At 38.6% G+C, this 27,617-nt stretch overlaps 1 protein-coding gene and 1 long non-coding RNA gene across 2 annotated transcripts; one reads left to right on the top strand and one right to left on the bottom strand.

The window, feature by feature from the left end:
• The first annotated feature begins 2,729 nt into the window (after nt 1–2,729).
• LOC122080842 lies at nt 2,730–3,970 on the top strand. The gene is made up of 2 exons (XR_006140926.1): nt 2,730–3,165; nt 3,394–3,970. It is a non-coding gene; the product is annotated as an uncharacterized LOC122080842 (long non-coding RNA).
• A 2,125-nt stretch (nt 3,971–6,095) lies between these two features.
• LOC122082543 (histidine--tRNA ligase, cytoplasmic) lies at nt 6,096–27,594 on the bottom strand. Its single transcript, XM_042650178.1, has 7 exons — nt 26,098–27,594; nt 25,412–25,591; nt 20,393–20,650; nt 19,770–19,904; nt 15,605–15,886; nt 14,070–14,210; nt 6,096–6,642 (listed from the first exon to the last, which is right to left on the bottom strand). Exons 1-7 carry the CDS (start codon nt 27,592–27,594, stop codon nt 6,343–6,345), a joined length of 2,793 nt encoding a protein of 930 aa, XP_042506112.1. The 3' UTR covers nt 6,096–6,342.
• Nucleotides 27,595–27,617: the final 23 nt, after the last annotated feature.

Here is a 27,617-nt window from a genome sequence, read left to right as displayed (position 1 = left end):
ATAACCAATGAAAACAACATTTGGGCTAAGTCTCTGAAGGCTAGGTATTTTTACAACATATCCATTTTTGATCAAAAAACTTTGAAAGCCCGTGGATCTTATTTCTGAAATAGTATTTGTAAGATCATTCCTTGGCTGAAAAAGGTATCAGAAAAATAGGAAATGGATTCAAAACTGCCTTTTGGGGCGATCCATGGATCAAGAAGGACAACCAAGTTCTTGACTTGGAAGGTCTCAAAGTCACAAGCCCTCGTATTGTAACTATTAGTGACACCATATCCGATAGGCAGTGGAACTTGAAATTGTTGAATTCGATATGGCCAACACATTTTACGGATATTATCAACATGATCCCATTGACACAGCAATCAGATCAATGGAGGTGTCTTCTAACAAAGGATGGGTCCTTCAGGACAAACCAGGCCGCTACTTTTCTGAATGGCAACACTCTGACCTGGACCAATAACCACTCACTTAGGTGCATGTGCACTAGACCATGCACAAAATGATGGTGATTTTTGTGGAAATTCAAAATCCACCCCAAATTTAAATTATTCTTATGGAGAACCATTAACAATGGTTTACCTACTAAGGATATAATATCAAATGGTGGTATTTGGATCCGACCTGTGGGTGATGCAATAACAATAGAGAGAGTGTTTTTCATGTCTTATTTGAGTGCGAATTTGCCAAATGGGTCTGGGCCACCAGACCTTTGGGTTTCAAACCGGAACTCACTCCAACCACAAATGTGAACAACATAATAATGTACTGTTTCAATTCTGGTCTAATACCTAAAAAAGACTGAGTATGGTTCTTCACTATTTTTATGTTCACCACTTACTTTATTTGAGAACACAGGAACAAAACCGAATTTAGCGGGAAAAAACATGATCTGGCTCAAACAATCAAAAAGATTGAGTTCTGGATCACCTTTGGGATGACAAATCTTGAAACAATACCACAATCTGATTGGGGGCAATCTAGTATCACACGAAGCCCACACAATAACACAAATACAATCATCATCACCAGTGTAAAGGACATAAAGGGAAAAACATCTGCATGAGCAATAGGATTTATATCATATGAGAAATGCCTATTAATGGAAGCTAATTTTTGCATGATAGGAAAATATGGTGAGGCCGAGGCAATAGACTTGATGCAAGAATTAATCAAGGCACAAGCATGGCAGATGGAAACAGAACAAGTGTGGAGTGATGCAAAGGAAATTGGGTGGCTACTTCAAAACAATCAGGACCTGTTACTTAACCTTTGGCCTAGAACTTTAGTAGCAATATGTAATGAATTAGACCATCTCCCTAGTTACCCTAATTTTTGTTTAATTACTAATATTAGCTATATGGACACTCTTAAAACTCTTGCTCGAGAGGCATTAGCCAAAAAACAATATCAGTCTATAGTGATGTAGTTCTCTGTTTTTGTAATATATTTTCTTGTTCAATAAAAAAAAAAAAATGAAAAGAAAAGAAAAGAAAAGAAAAGAAAAGAAAAGAAAAGAAAAGAAAGAAAGAAAGAAAGAATAAGAGCTTGATCTTCTTCTTCAATTTTAACATCAATATTCTTCATATCCATAATTGTTCTATTGAATTCATCAATATGTTCTTTAATGGGCATACCTTCCCTCATTCGAAGAGTGTAGAGCCTCTGTTTCAAGTATAACCTGTTAGTGAGAGACTTTGTAATGTACAAGCTTTCTAGCTTCAACCATAACTTAGCCACCGTGTCTTCCTCAATGACTTCATGCAACACCTCGTCAGCAAGACTAAGGTGAATCATACTGCATGCCTTCTCGTCAATCTTTTCTGTCTTCATTGGACGTCGTTACTGGCAACTTGTCCTTCCCCTCAAGTGCCTTTTGTAGGTTCTGTTGAATCAATAGGGCATGTAATGCCCCAAAGACTGAAGCTAATTTTACCATCAAATTTCTTGATCTTGAACTTTGCTGCCATCTCAGAAACTCCACCTGAAATACTGATCAGCTCTGATAACAATTGTTATAATCCTGATGCCAGTTGTTGCAACGGGAATGACCAGGATTGATATTTGTGGTTTCAGGGAGCAAGAGAAAATGATAGTAAAAGAAGCAAATAGAAAACACACACACAAAAAAGACAAAGTTTTAAGTGGTTCGACTTTTGGCCTACGTCCACGGGCGAATATAGGAACACAAATTCACTATGATGAGAATAACTTACATATGTTGATAACACACTCTCTCAATACCCAAAACCCAAATACACTTACTGCTTACTACAAAATATCTCTCCCTGAATTCCTACTCACAGGAACAACCAATACCAGAAACAAGAGATACTACAAATGAGTATAGGGGGCTATCCTTCCTCCTATTCTCCTAAACCCGTTCTGGTCGGATGCCTCAAAGAGCCTCTAACTCCCTCTATTTATAGGAGAGGAGAAAGAACTATAAACCACATTTTACGTTCATGGCCAATGTCGTAGCTGCTTCGGTCTCCTCTTCTTCAACATGGTATGTGGAGGGCGGTGCCGGCCATGGTTGGTGCCACCCCCTCTTCTTCTTTCTTCCTTCTTCTCTATTCGCATATAAGGGAATAGGGAAGTTTTTGTCTTCACACTATTAATTGTCAATAGTGTTTTTATTTGGTTGTCTTCTTCTCAATTAAGAGGATGAAGACGTTGCCTTCATCTTGACATATGGGCTATTCACCCATATGGCGGGGCCAATATCAACAGAAACAACTCGGTGTTTCCATAAAGTCCAGATCTTAACTAGATTCTCTTCTCAAAATTTTCTAGTGTGGCTCTTGTATTTCTTCCTATCCTAATCTAATTAGGACTCCAAAAATTCTGTAATGGAAGATGAGAGTCCTACTCATGCTGTCCAGTTTTTTCATGGTGATCTAACTGTGAATTGATCAAGGATAAAGAAGAAGGAGATTTCAGAAATTCTGCGTTCAAGTCAAGTTCCTCCCATATGCATTCATGTTGAATTGACAAAGGTAGAAGCTGTTGTTGTCCATTGTTGCTGCTGTGTTAATCAAGATGGTTCTTATGCAAATAGGCTGCTGAATCATAGTTGAAAGACAACATACAGATCTGGATTTCAATTTGTCTTCATTATGCAAGATTGGATTTATGCAATGTTGAACCGAAAATTTCCAGGTTAGAGTACAGTATACTGCTACATATTTCAGATTATGTTTGATAGATTACTTGATTATAAAACTCACGAACTGACAAGATCATATCAAGTTCAGATATCTACTGTTTTCATGTTGCAATTTTGTGTGAATCAAAACTGATTTTAGCATGCAATCTGAGTATGATTGAATCTGATTTCTTATGGACATATATATCTGATCTGCTAAGCCTACTTTAATTCATTATCAGTGCTGAAAGCTCATCAATTAATTGAAGAACCTTTTATGTTCTGTTGTCCCTACTGCTGCCACGAACATACATACTATTGTTGCTGGTACCATGATTGAATGAGGGTATATCTGAAATTGAAGTGCTGCCATCTTTAATTTAGATATGTGGAGGAAGTTATTGGTTGTTGTTTGAAGTCGCCTAAAAGACATCTTGTCTGAGAAGGTGTGCATGGATTGAAGAGCAAAAAATCAAAGTGGATTCATTATTTGATTTCTATTGAATGTAAGTCTATTATTGGGTTGCGAGTAGACTTGATGTTTTAGGGTTTTTTTATTGTAAACCTATGTTTATTGGTGATTGGTTGTAAACGTTGTTGCGTGGGTGCATGACAACTGTAATTGAGGTTGTAGCTCCAAATACAGTGGGTATTGTGCTGAATTTTGTAAAGAGGTCAGTGCTCCTGTGTCATGGGTGCGATACGAATTGGGGTTGGTGCTCCTAATTGTGGGTGCAGTCGAATTATCAAGACCGGATTTGAGTTGTAGCTCAAACGGTCATTTGCTTTGTGGATGTTGGCACACTACCGAACCACATATCTCTTTGTGTTGTGGTTTGTGATTTGCTTTTAGGTATTAATTGACGAGTGTGCACGTGAGGCAACTTGTGATGATCGTTTTTTGACATCACTGATTCACCCCCCCTCTCAGTGATCCATTGGGTATAACAGAGAAAACATCTATTCTAAAGAATTAAAGTTATCAAATGAATTTCTTATTCTTGAAAATTTTAATTGATTCAACCAAACCAACCGTTTCAATTTCTTGACCAAAATCTATTTGCTGACTTAATTTAAAAAAAAAATCAATCAAATTTTGAAATTGAAATCATATCGAAGAGAAACTAACCACATGACAGAAAAAAAAGTTGGACTTCTCGCCTCTACATAAATAGGTGAGTGGGCAACACATTTTGCGTCACATTGTAGACCCAAAGTTTTTTACTCACATGTCAAGTTTTAACTCGAAAGGAGCTAACCACATGGCAAACTAAAGTATTGACATGAATTTTTTTTTTTCCCCTTTTTGGTGAAGAGTATTGAAAGGAACTTGAGGACTAATAAAATGTGTACGTGAATGCTTGGGCAACCAAAGGATGCATAAACATACATGAGACGATAAATGATTAAATTTGATATTGAAAATTTACAAGATAGATATTGGTGTCACAAATGTTTATGCTAATTCTAGAAGTCACAATACAAATCCGAGTTATCAATTTCATGGTTTTTCCCATCTTAACCACCTATTCCTTTTCAAAGTTGAATGAATGCATAACAATGGCTAATGTACTAGTGCACGGGCATGACTATACCTAGGGAGGGGAGGGGAGGGGAGGGGAGGGGATTGAATTAAACTTTGAAATGGACATATGACTAATCTAGACCATGACCTCTTTATTCAATAATTGGAATGAAATACATTATCTTGTAAGTTTTGAAAAAATGACAATAATAATTCACCATTCACTAATAACTAGTTTAGACTATTCCTTACATATCTAATGGCTAAAATGGTTGAATCATACTTCCTAATTGCACTATTAGGTTTGCCGGTTCACTTATAAATAATAATAAAAAAATTATAAAAATCTGTCAGAGGTTTACTACCTGTGCTGGGAAGTAGGGATATCAAATGCTAACTTGCACCGGTAGGCCCAACAGGTTAAAGCCCGACACCTGACTAATAGTTATAAATGACTAATGCCAAATCTAGCTTGATTATGGATTGCTCAGAAACAATGTTTGGTTTGTTGTCCAACCAAGATCGACACCGATAACCAACCATTTATAGCTAGCCCCAGTATGAAATGACAACCAACCGAATATAAAAGTAATCATACCCTTACATACAAAGCCCAATTACATAAATAGTTCATAATAATGTGAGACCTTAAATTGGAAGAGACGTATAAGGCCAAACTGGTTGACACCCCAACAGGTAGACACCTAAAGACAATAGATTTGGTAGGTGTCTGGAGATTGATTTTCAGTTAGAAACTAATCCAGTAGATAATGAAAATCCATTAATATCTGACTCATAATTCCCCCTCCTCCCCCCCCCCCCCCCCAAAACCCCTCCTTTACTTTTTAGGGTAGTTGCCGGCCCCCGTGATAGAGAAGGGCACTCTAGGTCCCACTGTTTAAATCGTGCTTCATCCTCTTCTAAGGAACAGAAAGCCCCAATACTTGGTGATCCGAGTATTCATTTTTTTAAACAACGAACAGATCCCACCAACAAAGGTCCGAAGCGACGCCCCAACCAAATTAAAAACCAAAAAAGGCTTAAGCTTGGTCAGTATGTTTAGGTTAGAGCAATGCCAACTTGCACCTCCCGAGATTCCTCTTCATGGTTGCAACCAAATCATGAAGATAGATGGCTTTGTGATTATGGCCTTCACAGCCGTAGAAAGTCAGATGACACTAAAACCTATCGTCCAATAGGCCCCATTGCAAATGGAGCAGAAAGACCCGTCTCCTTTTTATCACCTGGTTCGATCCAAGAACCCCCTCTCTCGGGCACCGACTCTTCAAGCCGAAGTTGCCACCACTAAACTAAGCTAGTGTTCATCTGACACAGAATACAACAATCAAAGGATGTGGAATTTAATCTTCCAAAAGAAGAAAGGGGGGGGGGGGGGGAAGAGCACAACCACACTCTTCATTCCGCAAAATACTGAAATCCAAATTTTGCCCCGGTATGCAAACAAGCAACATCAATTTTACCAAGTTGTACAAGCAACATCAATTTTTTCATAACTTGGGACTACCTGATGCATCCCATGGAATCCTCAATAATTCATGTCTATTTGCATTCATATAATGAGAGAGAGTCCCTCAGTTTATGTAGAATTCATGTTTTAATGGAAATTGGTACCTGCATTGCAAAAAAGTATAGACAACTACGAGGACTAGATGTTCAACCGCCTCAGTAGCTCCTCTACTACACTGCTTCTTGGGACCACCTCCTCCATGTTGGCTTCTACGTCTTTCAGTTTGACAATGCCTTCATTTTGTTCACGCTCACCGAAAATCACTATCCAAGGGATACGTGACTCCTTGGCACGGTCAATATGTTTCATCACTCTTTTGTTGACCATGAACTCTGCATTCAATTTGGCCTCCCACAATTCACTAACCAACTCAGCAGCTTGAGACAGGTCCTCCCCAAGAATAGACACCAAAACTTGTGTCTTTGTCGGTCGGATCAACTGCAAAAAAAAAAGAAAAAAATCATTGGCATTTTGATTATAGGAAATGAAAATTTCTTTCTCATAAAGGAGTCACTGATCAATGATTTATACCCAACTTCCAAAAATTTTTTTTTTTTTCTTTCTCATGTTAAATGAGCACTACAATATACAGCTCCACAAGTTACTGAAAACTCAAATATAGGCAAATTGGTTATCTAGAGTCCAGACAAGGCAGATGGATGAAAAAGTTCCAGAAAATGTAAAACAAACGAAAATAAGAAAGAAAACAAGGATGCATAGAGAAGATTTTGTGTATCCTCTTTTTCACCAGGGAATCACCTTTTTTCTCTCAACAAATAATCATCAACAGAATAGGAATAATAGGCTCAAACAGTCGTAGGAATGAAAGGATATGGCCATCCATATACCATAGATAGCAAAGGTCCATGTCATTCTTGGATTATTAACATTCTGAATTTTACTGTTTGCATCAAAACATACCCATGTTTACCAAACCCCAACAAAAGGACATGCAATAACAGCCAAGATTCTTATCTTCTCTTCTCCAGGAAAAGTAATGAGACAAGCACAACATATGCTCGCACAACATATGCTCGTGCACGCACGCACGTACACACACACACACATGCCATGCCAAGCAATCTACGGCTTTGTTTGGTAGCAAGGGGAATGCAAATTTTTGATGTAAGGTGGATTTTTTTTTTCCCAAGGGAAATAAGTTTAGATGTTTGATTGCAAGGGAAATATATTTTACATGTGAAAAAAAATTTCACTTATACAGTAAAATTTCCCTTTTTATTTCCTGACTGAAATGTGAAGAAAAATTAAAACCCTACTCTCACAACCTCTCTCTCTCTCTCTCACCCCGCTTGTGACTCCGATTCTCACTAGAAAAGCAAAACCCTTCGCCTGAAGAAGTTTGCTTTCTCTGAAGAAGCTTTCTTGATCTGCTAAAGAAACAAGCTCCGCTTACCGTCAAACAGGTGAGATTCATTATTTTTTCAAATTCATCTGAGTTCTTGATCTTACTCTTCTCTGTTCCAGTACAATGGAGTTCAAGTTTTATACTTTGAAGCTTCAGAATCTGAGTTACATTGCAGATCAATGAGAAAGAGAGAGCTCTGTTTGATGAATTTATCGTATACGATTTCTGGGTATGTTTGGGGTAGAAATTATGGTGATGCTTCCAGGTTATTCTATGATATACGAACGGAGGAATTCAAACACAATTCTGAAGAGAAAAGGATTTTTTTTTTTCTCATTACACCATTAATGAAGCATCGATTGGCTAGTCTGTGTACCTTTCTTCTTCACCCATTTTAGAAGGCATCGACTGTTTTCTTCACTAGTGATTTATAACCTTGTTTCTTCATTTTGGCCCCATGGTTCTTAAATTTGTTGCCCTACATTTTTCCAAGAGTAGCTTCAGCTTCTTCTCTTTGAATTTGAATGGTCTGTAGGATCCTTTAACTTTTCTCATTTCCTCCTTTGAACATGGGCTTTCTTCTTCTCCCCTCCCCTTCCCGCCGCCCCCCTGTTCTCCCTCTGCTTTCCTCGTTTGGACTCGGTGTTTCTATTACATTTTGTTAGGACTTTGGGTCTTTTTTTTCTTTATACCTTGTATAGCTGAAAACGATTTTGATTGTGCTATAGACTTTATTTTATCTGTAATTATGGATAAACTCTTAATTTTTTTTTTATTTCTTCCTTTCTTTAGATTTTTCTCAGCCGAGATCTGTGGTTTTTTTTTTTTTTTGGGGTGTGTGTGGCTTATACTAGGTGCAAATTGGTGTGTTCGTAGGGGTGATGTGAAGTGACAGCTTCTCAGAAGGCCTTAGATTATGCTTGTGGAGCTGGAGCTGACTGCTCACCGATCCTTTCAAACTGGGGCCTGTTAACAGCCTAACACTGTGAAGGCCCATTGCTCTTATGCCGTCAACAGCTACTTCCAGAGGAAGAGTCAAGCTTTAGGGACCTATGATTTTGCAGGTGCTGCCCAAGCTGTCACAAGCCACAACTGACCCAAGTAAGCAGAAATCCTGAATAGGCCAGGCACCTCACTCAACTGCTCTCTGTTCCCTCTGATAATATATATTTTTCTTTCTTTTGTTGATATCTTCTTTCTTGTGATCTACAGGCCCTGGTGGTTCTTGTCTATTTCCTGCAACCCCAAGGTAGGTGATATAAATGCCAAAGAAGAGATGCTGACGAATCCGAGTAGCAATCAGATTGATGTAGGCATCCTAGCAGGAACATCTTCCAATGAGTTTGGCGCGGTTGATGGATTGCACATATTTGCTCTTTTATCTACCAAACTGAAGGAGAAAAATGTATATCAAAGATTGAACTCATCCTTCCACTGGGTTGAAAATATATGGACACGAAGATTCTTCTCTTCATGTTTTGTGGAATATGAGCATACCATCAAACTCTTACACGAGTTGTATTGACCATTTACATATACTGAAATTGATTCTGATGCCTCCAATGTTTGACATATAATAAAATTATGGTTTAATGTGAACTGTGTTACTATCATGGCTTTTGGGCCAGACTTTGTATCAGCTCCTGTGAGTTCCAGACAAGGGTCTAGCTGTTCTACTACTGTTTGAACTTTGAGGAGAACACTAGCTACCTGTCCATAATCCATATAGAGGCTTCTGTAAGAAGCTTCAAGTAAGTTTTCATTTATAAGGAGGTCTTGGTTGTTTTGTTGTTGTAATTCTCTATACTTTATATACCACTGTGAACTTTTTTCTCCTCACAATAAATTTCTTTCCGAGTCATGTTTGCTTGAAACTTGTTCAACTATCTATTCCCCTGTTTGTGGAAGCTTCTCAGATCTTCTCTTGATTATTCAGAGCTACCAAGTTCTTTCTCTTTATAATTGGTGTGGCCGAGCCGATACACATTTACTAATCTGTGAAGTAAAGATTCTACTCTTAGACAATGCCTCAAATCATCAAGAGATGCAATTTGAGAAAAATGGTTTTATATGAGCAGTAATGGGACTGGAGATCAGTTGCACAAAGCACTGTAAGAAAGGTGCAATACTTTAAGGAACTGAGTAGAATTTAGAATTTAGAACTACGAGGCAAAGAGATTAATGATTGGAACTTTAAAATAAAAGATGAAAGCTTTTAAGGCTATGAGAACTGAGAAGAGGTCAGTGGATCTAATGTGGATTAATTACCAAAGAATAAAGGGGTGTAATTGGTTAAAATTTAGCAAGTTTGGTTGGATTACAAGTTTTTAAAAATTTTACATCTATTTTACATCAATTTTAAATCCAACCAAACAGCTCTGGCATATTAATTTCATTTCACTTCTGTTGCAACCAAACAACTCAAAAGGGAAAAAAAATTCCCTCACTTCCCTTCACTTTCCCATTTCCCTTGCAACCAAACATTGCCTACGATTTAACTTTCTTCAGGATAATTGATTACATGGTCCAGAAACAACCTCCAACCAAAACATGCAGAACGTAAGATCAGATGAGAAACATGTCATCTGCATAGGATTTACAGGGCATAGAATATAATATATTTAATGCAATCTGAAAATACAGATTATGGATCTCGGAGGCCTGCAGGCCCAATGGTTGGATTTTGAGGTCAATCTGTTTGTGGAAAAAAGAAGGGAGAGAACATGGAGGAGGAAAGAGAGCTCTCACGCACTACTTAGAAACAGAATTTTAATCCATTCACTTAATTTGATGGGGGAATGGTTTTAAAATCTATAAATAAGAATAAACAGCCACATTAGCAGTAAACCAAAACTTCCTAAATTAATAATCCAAAAATAACAAAATAAGACTTTCAAAAAGAATAAAATACTCCCTAATCCTTGAATACAACCAGATTGGTCCCCATTTCTAGTAACAACTATCTGAAATAATTTCAAAATAAAATAAGCTACAATCTAATAAGTAATGGACCCCACATGATTTTATACATATACATAATCCTGAGTAGGATTAAGACCCTACATATGGGCTTATAGAAGAGACTCATTACATCAATAAACTCAAAAAACAAGAAGCACAAAGCCTATAAAACCCATCTATTCGCCAAAATAATTTTTTTCCAGACCCAATTGCACAATCTGAACTGCATCAATGTTAATATTGACTCTATGTCGACAATAGAAAAACTAGGATAGTGTAGTTGTACTCGTAGGATACAAGATTACCTGAGACACATCTGCAATGAGGCATCAGAGGTGGCATCCCACATGTATCCATGTGTTTATCCCAGTATAGGGAAAAACTGGAATAAGGGCAAGTCACTGGCAAATCAATCTTAAGTGTAACATAGTTATCAAGGTGTAGGCTAGGGATCAAGGTGCCCTTTGCTAGAAGGGCTCTTTGGTCGCCTACCTGAGAGGGGGGGGGGAGCTTGTTGGTGTCGCCTTGATTTTTTTCCCCTTCAATGCCTAGGGTTCACTGTGACAAAACTCTGGACTGTTTGTGTAGGACCATTGGGATTTGAGGGGTTCTACTGTATTCAGAGATATGAAAAGGAAATGGAAGAGGAATAGAGGGGTTGGGTTCATTAATACAGAGGGATTTTTTTTTTTTTGGGGGGGTATAAAGGGTATACTGCTGAGACACATCTGCAATTGAGCATCAGAGGTGGCATCCCAAATGGAGGGAAAGAAGGGATTCAATCCCCTTTGAAGCTCAAAAAGTAAGGAGAAATGAGGCCTGAGAAAAAGAAAGACAACAACAAAACCATTCATCAGTGCAACTGTTTACAACCATCCTTAAACTTGCTCAAAATCTGCTCTCTGGAAAAGAATCTAACTCAGTGAAAAAGACTCAAAAGACTGAAGAAGCAAAGAAAGAGAAGCGAGGTTTGCAGGTATTTTTTCCAGTTCTTTCTATTTCAGGCCAAGATGGATATGCTCACTCCTTTAGATCTCCTAACGCAGCAGCAAGCTAGGGCCATCGGTTGGGTCAGACTGGACCAAGAATGGACCAATAGGCTTAATTTTGAGTGCCTATTGAGTTATATGGGCGTGGGCTTAGTATTTTTGGGATTTTCTATTGTAATGGGCCAATTCTATAAAACCAATTATGAGGAATTTGAGGCCTATATGAAATGAAGTGTCTGTTTTTATTTTTAGAGTTCCTAAATACTTTCTATTTTCAGGAGTTGAGTTGTACTGGACTTTCCTTAGCTCATGCATTGATAGTTTCCTAATTCTGTTATTTTTAGTTCTATAAATAAAGAGCAGGGGCTACACAACTCCCCTATGATTTTGAAATTCAAAAATAGCTTTTCTTTGTTCGTTCTGTGAGATTCAGAGCTCCTTTGTTGCGAGATGCAATGAAGCCCTTGGTGGGGGGCCGAGTTGGACAGGTGAGATACTAGTCAAGTTCTAGGTGAGAGGCCTAGTCCATAACCTTCACTGCTATCTTTCTTCTCTTCTTTTTCAAGATTAGTTTTCTATTGTTTACCCTTTCTACACATACAAGTTCAGATTCTGTTTTGTTCTTCTATCTTCTGATCTGTCAACCAACAATTGTTTTCTCTCCCATCTTTCAATGCTGTTACAGCAGTACTTCTACTTCAGTTTCTATATCCTACAAGTTTCTAATGGCTAAAGTCACTTTCTATTTTCTGTCCACCTTTGTTTCTAAATAGGAACCTCGTTTATATTTTTGATTTTAAGTTGCTATTTTTTTTAATCCTATTATTTTCTGTTAGCTACTAAATCTGGTCTCTCTTTTGGTGACTTGCTATTTACTTAACTCACATCTTCAAATCTGACCATTAGATCAACATCAGGTTTTACAGACTTGTTCTCCTCGACAAATAGACAATTTGGCCCAAATTTCAAGCATATCTGATTTGTTAAAACAGAGTTATTTGGCTTTCTCTCAATTTAGGTTCTATCCCTATACCTACTATCCTGTTGTAAGCTGATGTCTCATTGGACTTCACTGGTTCGAGGAATTAGCACAGTATTATCTCCTTCCTCGTAACAACATGAACTTTAGGAAATCCCAAATTTTCTCATCTTATTTAGACTCTCGTATAAAAAGTGAAGAGCGAAAGTAGGGTCCTCTCTAACCACGAGTCCTGCTTGGGTCAAGGTTCCAAGTTTCGGTTTCGAGCCTAGTTTCGACAGGGCTCAAAACCGAAATATTTCGCGCCCCAGTGAAATTCAGTCGAAACTTGGAAGGCTCCGGTGGATGGTTTCAAGGCTCATATGGCCAAATTATGTCCCAACAACTTCTAAGAAAACCTTTTTTAGGCCCTCTAGACATAGTGGAGCCCTTAAATTGTAAAAACACACACCCAATATGGTAGTTTGACTTCGGACCCTAGGTTATTAGCATATACCGCACGCTGCTGCATATTCTCTAATATGGCCTATTCTACACAACTTCGAATCTTGCACAAAACTTCCACAGATGTAGCATATCATCACTTTCGATGTATTCCACTACTTCCCAACTTCCACGCTTGTATGGGAGTGATTTTGCCAAAAAAAAGAAAAAAAAATCAAGTTTCCAAAAACCGTAAGACTTGAACCAGCAAAACCTTTTGACCCATTTCGCTTGAAATTTATATTAAAGGTTTGTTTTGTTTCGGTCGAAACGATAATGAAAGTACACATATCATCAAATTTCTCTGAAAGTTTCAACCAAAACCTTGCACTTTTTATAAGTCACATGGAGTTTTGTTTTGACATCTTGCAAAGCTGAAATATTGCACAAAATTTCGGCAAAACATAGGTCTGGGTAAAAAATGGTCTCCTAAAGTGAGCAGAACAACTTCCTTGGCTTGATATTCTGCATTGGCTCAACAATCAGTCAACACTCAACAGTTCAATAGAACTTAGTATGACTAGGACAAAGTCACTTCATTTTTCAAGCCTATATGATTTTCCATGACTCTTAACCAGGTTCTGCACAAAATTTCCTTGGCCCGTTCAACTTGCCTTAGTCAAAACCTGGTTTTCCAATCATGGTTTCTCCATGTCACACCTTTCCATGGGGTCAGTTTCAGCAAATAGCGATATCGATATCTGTGTAACTATACACAATAAATGCTGGCCTAATGAGATTCAAGTGGAGGTATCAATGAGCACCTGGCTAACCAGAGAAATCCTGTAAGATGATGATATCGATATGACAAGTGAGCTCTCCACAGGGAAAGTTAATTAAAAAAAAAAAATATATATATATATATATATATGAAAAACAAAAGAAAGTGACAATGCAACACAAAGCCTGCAGTATGAAAGACTCAATTTGCCAATTTATGCCCAAATATCATACAATAGAAGTTTTTGTATATAAACTTGATAATGAATATAGATATATTTTTATACGTAGAACTATAATGCAATATAGTCCCTGTCCAATAAATCAAAAAATGCAGAGGAACACTTCATATGACATATAAGATTACCTGGTTGCGATCTTTCTCAAGCTGCTCCAGTATAGCAAACACACGCTCAATTCCAAGGCTGACACCTACTGAAGGAACTTGCTTCGTACCAAACATTCCTATAAGATTATCATAACGCCCACCAGCTGCAATGGATCCGACCTGGGCCAGTATGTAAGTTTGTTATGGAATTACATATTTACACTTGGTTCATGAGAAAAAGTTCCTTAACAGTAGTGACAGTTTAAGTATCCAGTGAGAATCAAGAGCCCAAGGATGGGAGAAATTTATCATGGTCAGGCTTTCCCCTAAGTAGATCAAGTGCAGAATGAAAGAGAAAAAAGATGAGAAAAAAAATCTTGATTTCATCATTCTTTCTCTTCTGCAAGCAGACTATGGCTGGTGTCACTGTTTCAGAACTATAACAGTCAACTCAGTCAAGTTGACTCATCTCCTGGTTACAGTTAGACTCGTTCTGCTGACGTGATCAGTGTCAAAATCTAAGTCAACTACGTAAAACTCAGTATTAACTAGGCTGAGTTGGTTTAAGTATTTGAGTTTTACATCACCGATTAGGTGTAAAGGCAATGGTCAATCAGATGTCATGACTTGATCCAGAACCAAGTTTCACAATGCTAGGATTCATCAAATAGTTCTGTTACTCACAGGGCAGATTTTCCCTAGTCCAGCAACTTTTTTTTTTTTGGGGGGCGGGGGGGGGGGGGGGGAGGGGGAATAAAATCAAACATAACTGCTTGAGTAGTAGACTACAAAACAAGATACAGAAGAGAAACATAAATACATTGAGACTTGACATGTGCAAAAGAACTTGCATGGAACACACACAGACCCAACATGTTTGCACCAAAGCAGTTTTTGTATATCTGAAACAAACAGCATGAAATAGAGGAAGCTACATGACCAGCCGTGGCAAGAACAAATGCTACCCAGGCAGGAAAAGAACCATAAACAATATTTGTATCCTGAGTTGGCCTTCAATGAGAAAGCTGGTCTAGTTCCCTCTCTCCATGTGTGCACGGGCATGGATTTAAATCAAGGTATTAGGATTGGTATCGGCCGATATAAGCCATATCGGATAGTTTTGCCCTATTTTTTTTTTTTTTTTTGGAAAAAATCACTTTTTGGACTGTTTGGACCATTTTTGCAGTACGGACACTGCTACCATTTCGAACAGATATCAGTATCGGGTACCAGCGATACCGATACGCATTGGCTGATACAGCTGATACCTGAACCATGGTCCACACAGTGCTGAGAAGCAGGACATACACTCCAAAAATGGATGTTTGCCAGGTGACAGTTTTAAATCCTAGAGGCTTCTCAGTAGCAATTGATCTCTATGCCAGCAAGAAATAGAGTAATTAATTCGACATCAGGGAGAAAACTAAAATGCAGAATTAAAATCAAGTTACTGAGTGACCATAATGAAACACATGAGTCAAACGGAAAGGAAATTTGAAGTTCTCGAGTGAACATAATGAAGCACATGAGTCAAATGGAAGGAAATAACCAAATGACAAATATCAAATATTTACCTGCGTAGTGCCTTTGAAAACTGCTTCAAATATTACACCAGTATAGTAGTCAAGACCTCTTGCAAGACTCAAGTCAAAGATCACCTTGTTTGTGCACTTGGATTTTTCCAAAGCATTAAACAAAATCTGCAGCTCATCTAATGCAGTAGAAGATCCTTTGTGTTCTAAAAACTGACTACCCTCTTGCTTCAAATTGGATAATATTTCCAGTGGGGGTCCCCTTCTCTTCACATAAGCTCCAATTCTATCTGCTGTTTCGACAGATAATCCCTTTTCCTCCACCTACCCATACAATCACAAAATTATAGTTAACACAGAAGTATACAAGAATACATGGTAACAGTTGAAAGAGAAAAAAACAAAGAATAAAAACAAGACGTTCGGTAATAAAAGAAAAATCAGAAAGGCCTAGCAACCCAGAAACCGAAATATATATAAACCGTGAAAGAAGTCCACTCACAATAAGTAAATCAACTATATTTTGATTTTATCTGATTTCTCAAGTTTAATTCTAACCTATTATGTGCTAAAATAAAAATGCCAGTCCACTAAAAGGAGTTTGAAGTAAAACAATCATACTGAAACATTCATCTGTTTCATGAGGTGAACCTACAAATATGTGATATTTTTAAACATAAAAACTTGATACATAATTCTAAGGAATTTAATCCTAGCAAGCATGACTACCTAACGATTAAATCAAATTCATCAAATACATGACATATTCATTTGAATAATACGAATTCAAACATACAAAAGGAAATGCATAGCAACATTGTAGGTAAATGTTTTCAAAGGACATACAAGAAAATTTAATTCAAAGGACATACAATGTGGGTAAAGCCCAACGGAGGCCTTTAGTGCTCTAGTACGGAGGAGGGGTGATTTGATTCAGATCAAAGGAGATGAAAGAGCCAGGGTAGGCCTAAAATGACTCTAGGAGAAGTGGTGAGAAAAGATATGCACAGCTTAGGACTACTAACAAGTATGGCTTTTAATAGAGCTGATAGGATAAAAAGGATCCAAGTAGCTACCGGGATAAGGCTTTATGAAGGCTCTCTTTAGTTGGATTTCAATTCTCAAGCTGTTTGATATGGTTTTGCACCCAATTTCAGAAAAATTGAAATCAAGTTGAACAGAAATTTCAAAATAACTGCTCTCTCTACATATGGACGAAATATCGTCTTTGGATTATATTTGATCACCTTAAAAACCTTATAATTATATTATTATAATTACACTTTAGTCTCATCATCATCATCATTATTAGGGAAATTTTTTATCACTCCCCTATAGTTACCTCCTATTTACTCAAATTCCCCTACTTGAACTTTTACATCGGATTCCCCCATCCAAAAAAAAAAGTAAACCCCTAATTCTCCTTCTTCGTTGTTAATTTAAAATACCCAAATTACCCTCCCATGGTTCAATTTCCTTTTTTTTTTTTAATTAACAGAAGTGGGACTAACTTCTTCTTTCTCTGTAGCTCACCTTCCCACCTCTCCCCTCCACTCTAGTTCCCACCACCATATCCCCTTGCTTCCCTGCATCGTATCCAACCCATTCGAACAGGAACCAAAAGGCAGTCATTGTAACTAGCAGAAAACCCCCTGAACTCCATTGTTTTCACAATAGCACCTCGGCAACTGCAGAACCCATTACAGTATAAATACCCAATTCAACAAGAACATGTGACATGAAGAAAAGATATAAAAAAATGACTACCCCAAGGGGGGTAGCTTAGTTGGCAAGGTCCACCACCTCACAAAGAAGAGGTCATGAGTTCAAGTCTCCTTGGGGCCTAATTACTTCTTAAAAAAAAAAAAAGAAGGAATGACTAAGTAGAGCGAGAACAAAAAATTTCCATGCCTGAAAAAGAAATGCCTGATAGAGTGTCAGCAGTTAAACGGATCTTTGGAAATGCACTGGAACAAATGAAGTGTGAAGCTGCGGAGAGAGAGAGAGAGAGAGAGAGATAGATGTGTACTCTGCACCACCGCCAAGACCTTGATGAACCAATATCCGACAAGATTGTGATGAAACAGATGAAAATTGCTCTAAGACAGATTGTCGGTCTAAATCACCGTCTCCCATGGTTGTTACACGTAAGGGTTTCATACTCAAAAACGAACAGAAAAAACTAAGTGAGACGGAGAAGCCCAGCAGCCAACAAATATTTGAAGCTAAAGCAAACTAAACTGATTTTGAAGGGGAAGTCTCATTTTTCTGCAAGGTGAGGCAATTCTTTATTGGACGGAGTCATCTACCATGGCAAAATCAATGTTTAGTGATATCCTACTATCCTAGTTCCTATGATGGGAGAGTGCAAGGAAGCAAGGGGTGGGGCGGTGGAGACTAGGATGGGGGGGAGGGGGGGGGAGGGGGGAGGGTGGGGGGGAGTGGGTTGCGGGGACAGGGCAAGGTTAGAGGGTGACAATGGGGTAAGGTCAGCTGCGGAGAAAGAAAGAAGAAGAAGATGGAGAAGAGGAAGTGGGTCCCACTTCTGTTAATAAAAAAATTAAAATGGGATGACTGAATCATGTGGGGGGTTAATTTGGGTATTTTAAATTAACAAAGGAGAAGGAGAGGTAGCTTGAGTAAATAGGAGGTAAGTACAGGGGAGTGAGAAGTCATTGTCATCATGATTATTTATTTTTTATTTTGGTAGGATTGTCATCATCATCATCATCATTTTTATCATAAACAGAGAGAATCCATTCTTAAAACTGAACTACCAAGTACCAAAAGGATTTCTTATTCTTAAGATATTTTCAATTGATGCAACCAAACATTTTCAATTTCTTGAGAAAAAAAAAAAAAAAAACTAATTTTCGTCTTATTTTAAGAAATCAATCTGAAATTGAGTGCGCCTTTTTGGGCAGAGGAAAGGTCAAACTTTAGAAACTCGTGAGAAATGACGTACAAGAAGAAAACCTAATGCGGCACCGGATTCCAACCATAGGCAACCGTTAGCATGGGGGGGACGTCTGATCATTTTGCCGCTGCAAGGCTGACTAATAGTACGAGTGCATAGATTAGATGTGCGGGCTACAGTGCTTTCAAAAGAGAAGTTTGAGAAAGCCCCATCCTCTCTGATGCAAAAATTGAATTTTCGTTCCCCATTCATCGTTTGATTTCGTACGGTCAACCTTTGATGTACTTATCCTCTTTGTCCTTATTCCTCAAGTCACCACTTTGTGGTTTGATGTCCAGTGAGCCTTTTTGCAAACAACCTGCAACACACATCTTGCTCTCGTATTCCTAGTATGCAACATAGAAATCCAACCAAAGAGGGCCAAAGTGAGGTATGCATTGTCAGATGCATCATTCTTGAAGTGCAGGCCATATGCCATCAGGCCTTTTTCTTTTAATGCTCACCTTTAGGCAAGCCTCAAAGATGTAAACCTCACATATTCATCTCATGCCCTCAAAAACAATCATTACAAATTCATGTCTACGAAGCCATCTACAAATGCCCAACAAAATTCCCTAGCCTAGTCACTGAAGCAAATCAATCATCACGTACAATGCAACCATATCATATATGTAGGAACTTGAAAGGTCCCCTCTTCATCCAGTGCAGTAAAAGAACAGTCAGAAGAAACTATGGATTTGTAACAGGTCATAAAGCCCATCTTCTACTGAAACTCTTAATTTGAGCTTCTTAATAAGAATCAAAACCAGACTTCTCATACCACTACAAAGATTAAAAAAAAAAAAAATCTTAATTGATTTATGTAGCATAAAAGCATATCATGCTAATTCTGTCAGAAAAAAATCAAAATAGAAATGTCTAATCACCCTCTTGAGAAACTTGAAGTGAAAAGTTTCCCATGCGGACACTTCAATGGATCTAGTACAGACTATTATACTAGACAAAAATAACTCCAATATAGATAAAAATGAAATATTCCACACATATATAGCAGGCCTTCCTAAGTTTCCAGATGAAACATGGACTGAATTTTTTGAAAGGATGAGCTACAAAGAGAAAGTCAACATAATGTTCTTTTTTCAGAAGCAAAGCCAGCCTGATATTCTTACACCTCACAAATCAAAGTGAAAATCAATAGAGAGAACCACTATAGAATGGAAAAGATGCAGGAAAAAATAAAACATATAATTAGATTTCTGAATATAATGGACAATCATTCTGTCTTCTCACCATTTCCTTCTTGACTTGCTCAAATGACTGCTTGTCCAACTTGTCAATACTTGAGCATATTGTTCTGAATTTTTCAGAAGGTACACCACATATCTCCAGCATTCCATCCAGCAATTTCCGATGATTCAACTTTATCTGTTGAAGGAAAGATGAAACACTGAATCATTCAGCCTACGAAAAGTACCACAATGAGCACCCGAAAAACGTGGGCAGGAAAACACCACTACTTCCCAGTACCAAATTTCAGTCCAAAAAGGCTTTCTGCACAAGGCAAAAGCCATACCCTTTGCCTTTGGCTATTTTGACCTAAATTTCAGTCCCAGAGTTGGACTGATAAAATTACAAGGGAAAGAATCAGATACATGGTAGGCCATACAAAGGAGCCCGACTTGACATGTGGCCAGACAGGCCAGTACAATTGGACTTCCACCCATCCAATGCTTAGATAGGCCATGGCATACTTCTCACATGCCTCAGATGAAGCTGCAACCCAGCCTAGTTGATCAAGATGGCTGTCCAATGAAACTTTCTGTTGGGGGGGGGGGGGGAAGAAAAGAAAGAAATAAACAAGAACCACCAATAATAGCCATTAACAACATCCAGATCCAGGAAGAGAGGAATACCTCATAATCACCAATGTTTAATTCATCAAGAAGTTCAGTCAAAATCTTGATAACCTCAAAATCAGGCCCCATCAATTCAAAGTGACCAGCAATATCAAAGTCACATTGGTAGAATTCACGATATCGCCCCTTAGATGGGTTATCCCTTCTGTATACCTTAGCAATCTGGTACCTTTTGAATGAACTGAGACCATTCATGGCTACATATCTAGCAAATGGCACAGTTAAGTCGTACCGCAGAGAACATAGCTCACCGCCCTATAAAACACATAAAAAAAAGGTTAAAAGTTCTGACAAAAAGAATAACAAGTGCCAGGTTAAGTGATATTTAAATTACAAGGTCAAGAATAAGAGTGTCAAGCAAGGATTAAGTATCAGTATGGGCCGCCGTATCGGTTGGTTAAATTTAAGATACGTATCAGAGGGTATCGTATCGTATCGGAGATACACTAAGATATGCTAAAGATCAATGATTAAAGTATCGTTATCGGTCGACTAAATTTAAGATACGTATCCGAGGAGTATCATATCATATCGGAGATAGTTTAAACTATGGTGTCAAGACCTAACTGAGCCCGAATACCCAACGATTCACACTGAAACCAGCCGACCATTTATTCGTAGGTTGGGTATGGGTTTGGGGTTTGAGAATAACTCAGGTAATCAATTGGTCCCACTCTCAATCTTGGACTGATGGATCTCAACCGAGAACCCAGGATGCCCGTTTACAATCCGAAACTGCTTAACCTGATATGACGCCTGGTAAAAGGAAGTACTTCATGGGTAAAACCTTAAAAAAACTAAAACAAAGGTTTAATCTGTCATATTCTTCACTTTCCATTCTTCCTCACTTTTCCGCCATTTCAAGTTCTGACCTCCGCACTGTTGTTGGCCCTCTCTGCTGCCATCATTAGTATTCTCACGCGCGTGCGCGTGTGTATCTTTACAAAACCCAGAAAATGCATTTAGGGCTTTCACTCTCGAATATGAATCACCCACTGTAGGGAGGTACTACATCACCACAAAACCAAAGGCTGAAGCCATAATCTCATTCATCAAATTTGTGTACAAGGCATAACCCTTACATATGCTCAAATTAAAAACTCAAAAACAGGAATCAGACTAGGCCAAAAACTCCTCCAGACAATAGCTTACCTTGTAGTCTTGTACAACAACAACAATACAATATACAACAACAGAACCTTATCCCAACTTAATGGGGTCGGCTACATGGAGATTCCAAGCAAGGACTTTGTAGTCTTGTACATAGTCTAATATTACTAAGCTCAGCCTAAAGTAAAGGAAAACAGCTTAAAACAAGACTCTGGCTGGATTCACACCAATCACACCTTGATTTCACAAGGACAGGACCCTCCACCTAAAGGAGCAGAGAAGCAGCAGCTTTTTTCAGAAAAAAAAAAGAGGGTTAAAGACCCCCATGCATCTTATTTGTAAAAACCCAACAAATAGAATTAGGATGGGCTGGGAAACCCCCTAGCCGTCTCCTACATGATTCACTAACTCAGTAACTCCTCTTTAAAGTCTACATGGCCTTTTCAGAGGAAGTGGAACCAAATTAAACACTTAAAGGCGATGAAATAAACATCTATCTTAAACTGACCCAAATAAACCACCGATTCAATTGGGTCTGACTCAAAACAACTTAAAACATAAAACAGATGGACTAAAACATAAAACAAAGTGGACCCAAGCCTTAAATAGGCTGGGCCACGCTAAGCCTGGGCTTTCTTGGTCATCCTGTGATGATGTCTTTAGCACTACATCAGCTCTCGCTGGCTTGTAATCATTCGTCTCTGACTAATGGGCGAATGACATGTAGCGTTCATTTAAATCTAGATTGATACGTTTGAAATCATTCATGTGGATCAAGTGTTGTCGTGCCTTGGATGGCCATTCCATTTGACGAGGAAAGCGTGATAAACAGTTCCATGCCGAGTCCTCTTGTAATTATCATCCAAGACCTCTTTGATTTCATCATCAATAGGTGCTTGTAATTGGGGGGGCCTTAGCATATGTTTTATGCCACCTTTAACTGAGTGATGTCCCGCATATTGATACAGATTAAACACATTGAAAATATTTTTCTTATGGTCATATTATTAGGCAACTCAAGCACATAAGCATTTGTCCCACTCAGGACAGTACCTTGTAGGGAACCCATCTTTCTTAGACAGAGTTTTGTATTAGCACTAGATAGAAACCTCTTGGGGTTATCATGAACAACCACCATGTCTTTCCGCTTGAACCCCACTTACCATCAATGAGGATTAGTTGTAGTCTTATATACACATCATTGTTCAAAGCTATCCATTGTCGAACATCTACATGCACCACAATAATATGGTGAGATAACTCATCGTTCAAGGATGATTCAAGATTGGGGTGGAAGTGGAACAAAATCAATAGGTTGTCAAGGCTGAATTCCGAGAAGTATTTTAGATGGAGTACGACCTATCGACCTGTTCACTTTGCTATCATTTGCAAATTCAATAATGTCAAGGATGGGTGGCCACATATTTTCATAATCTCGAACAAGACAACATGTTTCCCAAGCTTCTATTTACTACTTTTTTCTATTTGTAAATTTGTGAGTGAAATGCAGTTAAAAACTGCAATTGATGTTAGTCTTCATCCACAGTGATGTAGATCCCCACTTTGGGAGGATCTATCACAGGAAGAAAGGCCCAGCCTAAAGGGGCCTATCAATTTCAGCTTAAGTGCCACTTAAGTGGCTAAGTGATTAATTAGAAATAGGGACCCATTGGGTCCATCGATTATTACAAGAAGGTCTAATTAATTGCTTTATTAAATCAGGCCCAATGGGCCCATCGACTGTATCTGCCTATTAAAGGCTCTTAGTTAATTAATACTTACTCCATGTTGGAGTTCTAGTCCTACTCCATGTTGGAGTTCTAGTCCTAGTCCTATTAGGTATTGTCTAGTCCTACTTGAAAACTAGCTCCTAGTTATGTTATGAGTGCTATTCAGCCCTCTAAATATAGAGGAGCATATATACTTTCAATTCTCAGATTTGAATAAACAAAGATTGCAGTCAATTGCTTCTAAACAACCGAGATAGCTGCGGGTGAGATGCCCAGGCAGAGATAGCCACCCCACCCACAATTCTCTTGGTTCTTGTTACTTTGCTCATTTCATTTCATTGTTCATTGCTTGCTGTTTATGCTTACTACTGCTGTGAGGATTAAGAACTTCAGATCTGTCCAAAGTTCCCAGAACCAGAATCGATTCACAAGGGTTCACCCTCTTGAAGCCTGCGTTCTCTCTCCTAGGTCAAGAATCAAGAAAGTTCATAACTTTGCAACCAGCCAGCAGAAGTTCTTCAAACTTGGGGGGTTTTGTACCCTCTCTGGGCCCCACGACCAGCTTTGCAGCCCCATTGGAGCCACACAGGTCCAACTGCCCCTCTCTCTCTTTATTCCCATCGCAGGAGATTTTCTCTCTCCAGCCGATTGGGCTCTTTGCTGCTTCTCTTGTATTGATTGGTCTTTATCTTGTGAGGGTTGTTGCTGGGTTATATTCTCTTGTTACTTTGGTTTATTTCTGGTCATTCTAAAGTCAGTTTAAGCTCTTGGTTTGTTTTGTTTGGGGATATAACTGTTGGGGTTAATTACTTGTAATCAACTCCTCCATTACACAGTCTTCCAAAAATAGCTCATAAACTTGACATCACGATCAGAGACAATAGTTTCTGGTAACTCATGTAGTCGCACTACTTCTTTGAAGAAAAATTTAGCAATGTGATAAAGTGTCAAAAATCATGCGATAAGGCAGAAAATGGACCATCTTCGAGAAATGATCAACTACCACCATAATTGAATCATCTCTTTTAGAAGTAGGAGGTACTACAAGCATAAAGTCCATGCTTATGCCCAACCACGATGTGCGACGTATAGGTAAAGATGAGTATAAATCTGTATTTTGCTTAGTTCCTTTGGACAGATGGCACATACAACATCATTTAATCACACGATTGATGTCATTTGATTGTGCAGCCAGTTAGAGTGATCAATGAGTTGAATAAGAGTCCTGTTCTTCCCAAAGTGTCCTCCCAAACATCTCGCGTGTAACTTTTGGATAATGTAATGATGTAGGGATGAGTTAGGGATACATAACCAAGTTCCCACGAACAAGTACCCATCATGGATGGAATATTTTGGGTGCTGGCTGCCCTGCTGTAACTCTTGATGATTTGGGCGAAGTATTTATCAGATACAGATGTTCCCCCATATTTGTGCAATATTTAACTACATGTGCTGAAAATGTGTTAAGTGTTGATACTTTACGACTCAGTGTGTCATCACAGTGTCCCCTTTATCTATATAAATCAGTCAAGTCTAGACAAATCCCATTCCAGCTTCCGGGGAGGGTTTCTTCCAATCAGTCCAACTTGGACTATATGACCATTTAATGTGTTAAGGCCGATTAACTAGTGCGCATAGTAAAGATCTCAATGAGACCTTGTGAGATTTCCGATATTTTCTCGGTTTCGACAACTACCGAGTCAAAACCACTATCAAGATGCAAAACGCTCAATATTTTGACCGAAATTTTAAAATCTCGATCGAGTTCCCAAGCACAAATAAATAAATACACCTATAAACCAAAAAAAATGGAACATGATGTCTCACATTAACTGATAATGCAATTTGATGGGGAAAACTAGAAGCCAAAATAAACATGTATGGTCAGAAATCCAAGACCATAGAGTAAATAAACTAGGACATCGGTCGTGTTACACCAATCACTTGTGTTTACGCACTTCAACATTCTTCCGTCACTCAGGAATGACCAGATGTAAATTGGTGGGGTGGGGGGGGGAGGAATTATCAGGGAATCATGACAGAGCAAAGTAGCAAAACTGCTTTTGAATAATCATCCATTATCTTTTTGTTATTTTAAGATGCTATAACTGTAGTTCAGAAAATACATGACAATCCTCCAAGAGGCACACTCCAAAGCTAATAGTAACATGCTTACCTGGTCCGCAAGGTCATATATCAACTTTGAGTCTTCCCCATATTTTCCCATAAGAGTCTCTCGCAATTCAAAAACAGGAGTATCTAGGGCCGTTGCTCCATGCATCTCAAATACCCCTTCTATGATTGAAAATGCTCTCTTTCTTATGGCCATTTGTTCTTTAGCGAAATCCCGAGTACCCTAATGAAAGTAACATAAACTAAACAGTTCACGCAGAAAATCCATTCAAGAAAATGGCATGCCAAAATGGACAGAAACACCAAACAACAAAAAAGTGATAAGAGGAGCTAAAATAAATGCAACAAAATGTCAGAAAAAGGTTTTTTTTTTTTGGGGGGGGGGGGGAAAGAGGAAAAACATTTTTCAGAAATAGCTAAGAGTAACAAAGTAATATATGAATTAAAAATATCTTACAGCAACAATGACATAATTCTGTGCTCAATTAGAGTACGGGATGGAAATAGTCATGCTATGTTATTACATATGCAAATGCATGTTCACTATTAAAAAAAAAAAAAAAAAAAAAAAAAAACAGGAGGAAAAATTCTGTTCGGAGTTAAGTACTCAAACATGTGACTGTGCAACTGTAATACAGCATAATGGCTCAAATCTTCAAATAGAATGAAAACATTTCGAAAAAAAAAAAAAAAGTAATAATAATATTCAAATGTACGGTTTCTTCTCACCTTAGGAATTTTGGGAAGCCTTCGAGATTCATTGCTTTCTACAATCTCTTTTACTTTTTGCAGGAAAAGATCAAGTTCAGGCTCCTTAGGATCAAAAAACAAGGAAAGATTTTGAACCCACTGAGCTAGTACTTCAACATTTTCAACCGCATCCCTATCCTGATTCTGCAACCTGTCTTTAATAAGTTGCCTTATAACAGTAGTTCCCTTTCCCAAAACCTTCTTCTTCTTTTTCTCACCCTTCCTTTCAGCACTAGCATTGCCTCCATTAGCTTCAGCTCTTGCAGGTGCAGCCCCTTTGGCCTTTTCATTTGACTCACTCTTCTCAAGTGAAAATAAGGCTAATGCTCCCTCCCAAGCAACAACAGTTCTGACCTTCAGCAATAGGCAGTAAATTTCGTGAAAAAATCTAACATAATCTGCTTCACGTTTAGCTTCCCAGATCAAACGAAACATATCGTTCAAAACATTAGAAGTAGGGCAACTTCTCTCAAACATTTCCAGCACCTGAGTCCTTAAATCAACGGAACCAATTGACTCCACATTCAATTTTGCTCGACATAAACTACTCTCACCGAGAAACTGAAGCACCGACGCCAATGGCCACAATGTATTCATCAACACTTTTCCACACCCACTACTGCCAGAACTCCCTTTACCCACTTTCACCAAAGAATTCAGCTCGACTCGCATCCTTGCGTGAACCAACCTCACCACTTCCCTGAAACTCCCATGTACCTTTGGAATCTCCGAAATCGCATCGGAATCAACCCGGCCTACAAGCTTAGAATCACTAAGTAAAATCTTCATGTCACTGGCGACAGCAGTCTCGTCCTTTGCAGAGAAACCGTCGCCGGAGTCCAGAGAATTAAACGCTGATATATCGGCTTTTGAAGCCTCACATGTTATGGCAGCTACTGCATCAATAACAGTAGACAAAACTGAAGAGGAGTGATCCAAAAGCGCAGAAATGCCAACCAAAACGGCAGAAGAGTTTTCCAACACAGCCAGCTCTCCATCCGTCACCCCAACCTCCTCGGGCTTCCTCGAATTCAATGCAAACAAGGAATCCAGAAATGCAGATACAGAACCAAAGTCCAAGCTTTCGGGGTTAAATCCAGCATTTAGGGTTTCTACAATCGAATCGGGAAGAAAGTCACGAATACCAGCGTTGGATAGAGCGAGCTTGTTCAGTAGGACAACAAGAGCAGCTCGGGATTCTTCTAGGGTTAGAAATCTCGATTCCGAGTTGTTCAGAGAAACCGTAGAGAGGGAGTGTTTCTTAGTTAGCTTATCAGTGACGGCAGAATCAATTCTTACCTGGGAGAGACCATTGGCAATGGCGAAGACCGATGACGAAGAAAGAGAAGAACCTTTACCTCCTATCGTTACCACTGAAACCTCTCGTCCAGCCGCCATTGTTGGAGCTCCTCTTCGAAAGAGCTTCAAAGATGGAGGTGTTTCAGTTGGCTTTCTGAGCGTTTCAGCGAACTTCATTCCCGCGTTAACCTTAAGTAGCG

The sequence above is a fragment of the Macadamia integrifolia genome, chromosome 6, assembly GCF_013358625.1.
Source record: "Macadamia integrifolia cultivar HAES 741 chromosome 6, SCU_Mint_v3, whole genome shotgun sequence".
Lineage (NCBI taxonomy): Eukaryota > Viridiplantae > Streptophyta > Magnoliopsida > Proteales > Proteaceae > Macadamia > Macadamia integrifolia.
The sequence above is the reverse complement of the archived record's forward strand: the minus strand, read 5'-3'. Positions and strand labels throughout refer to the sequence as shown.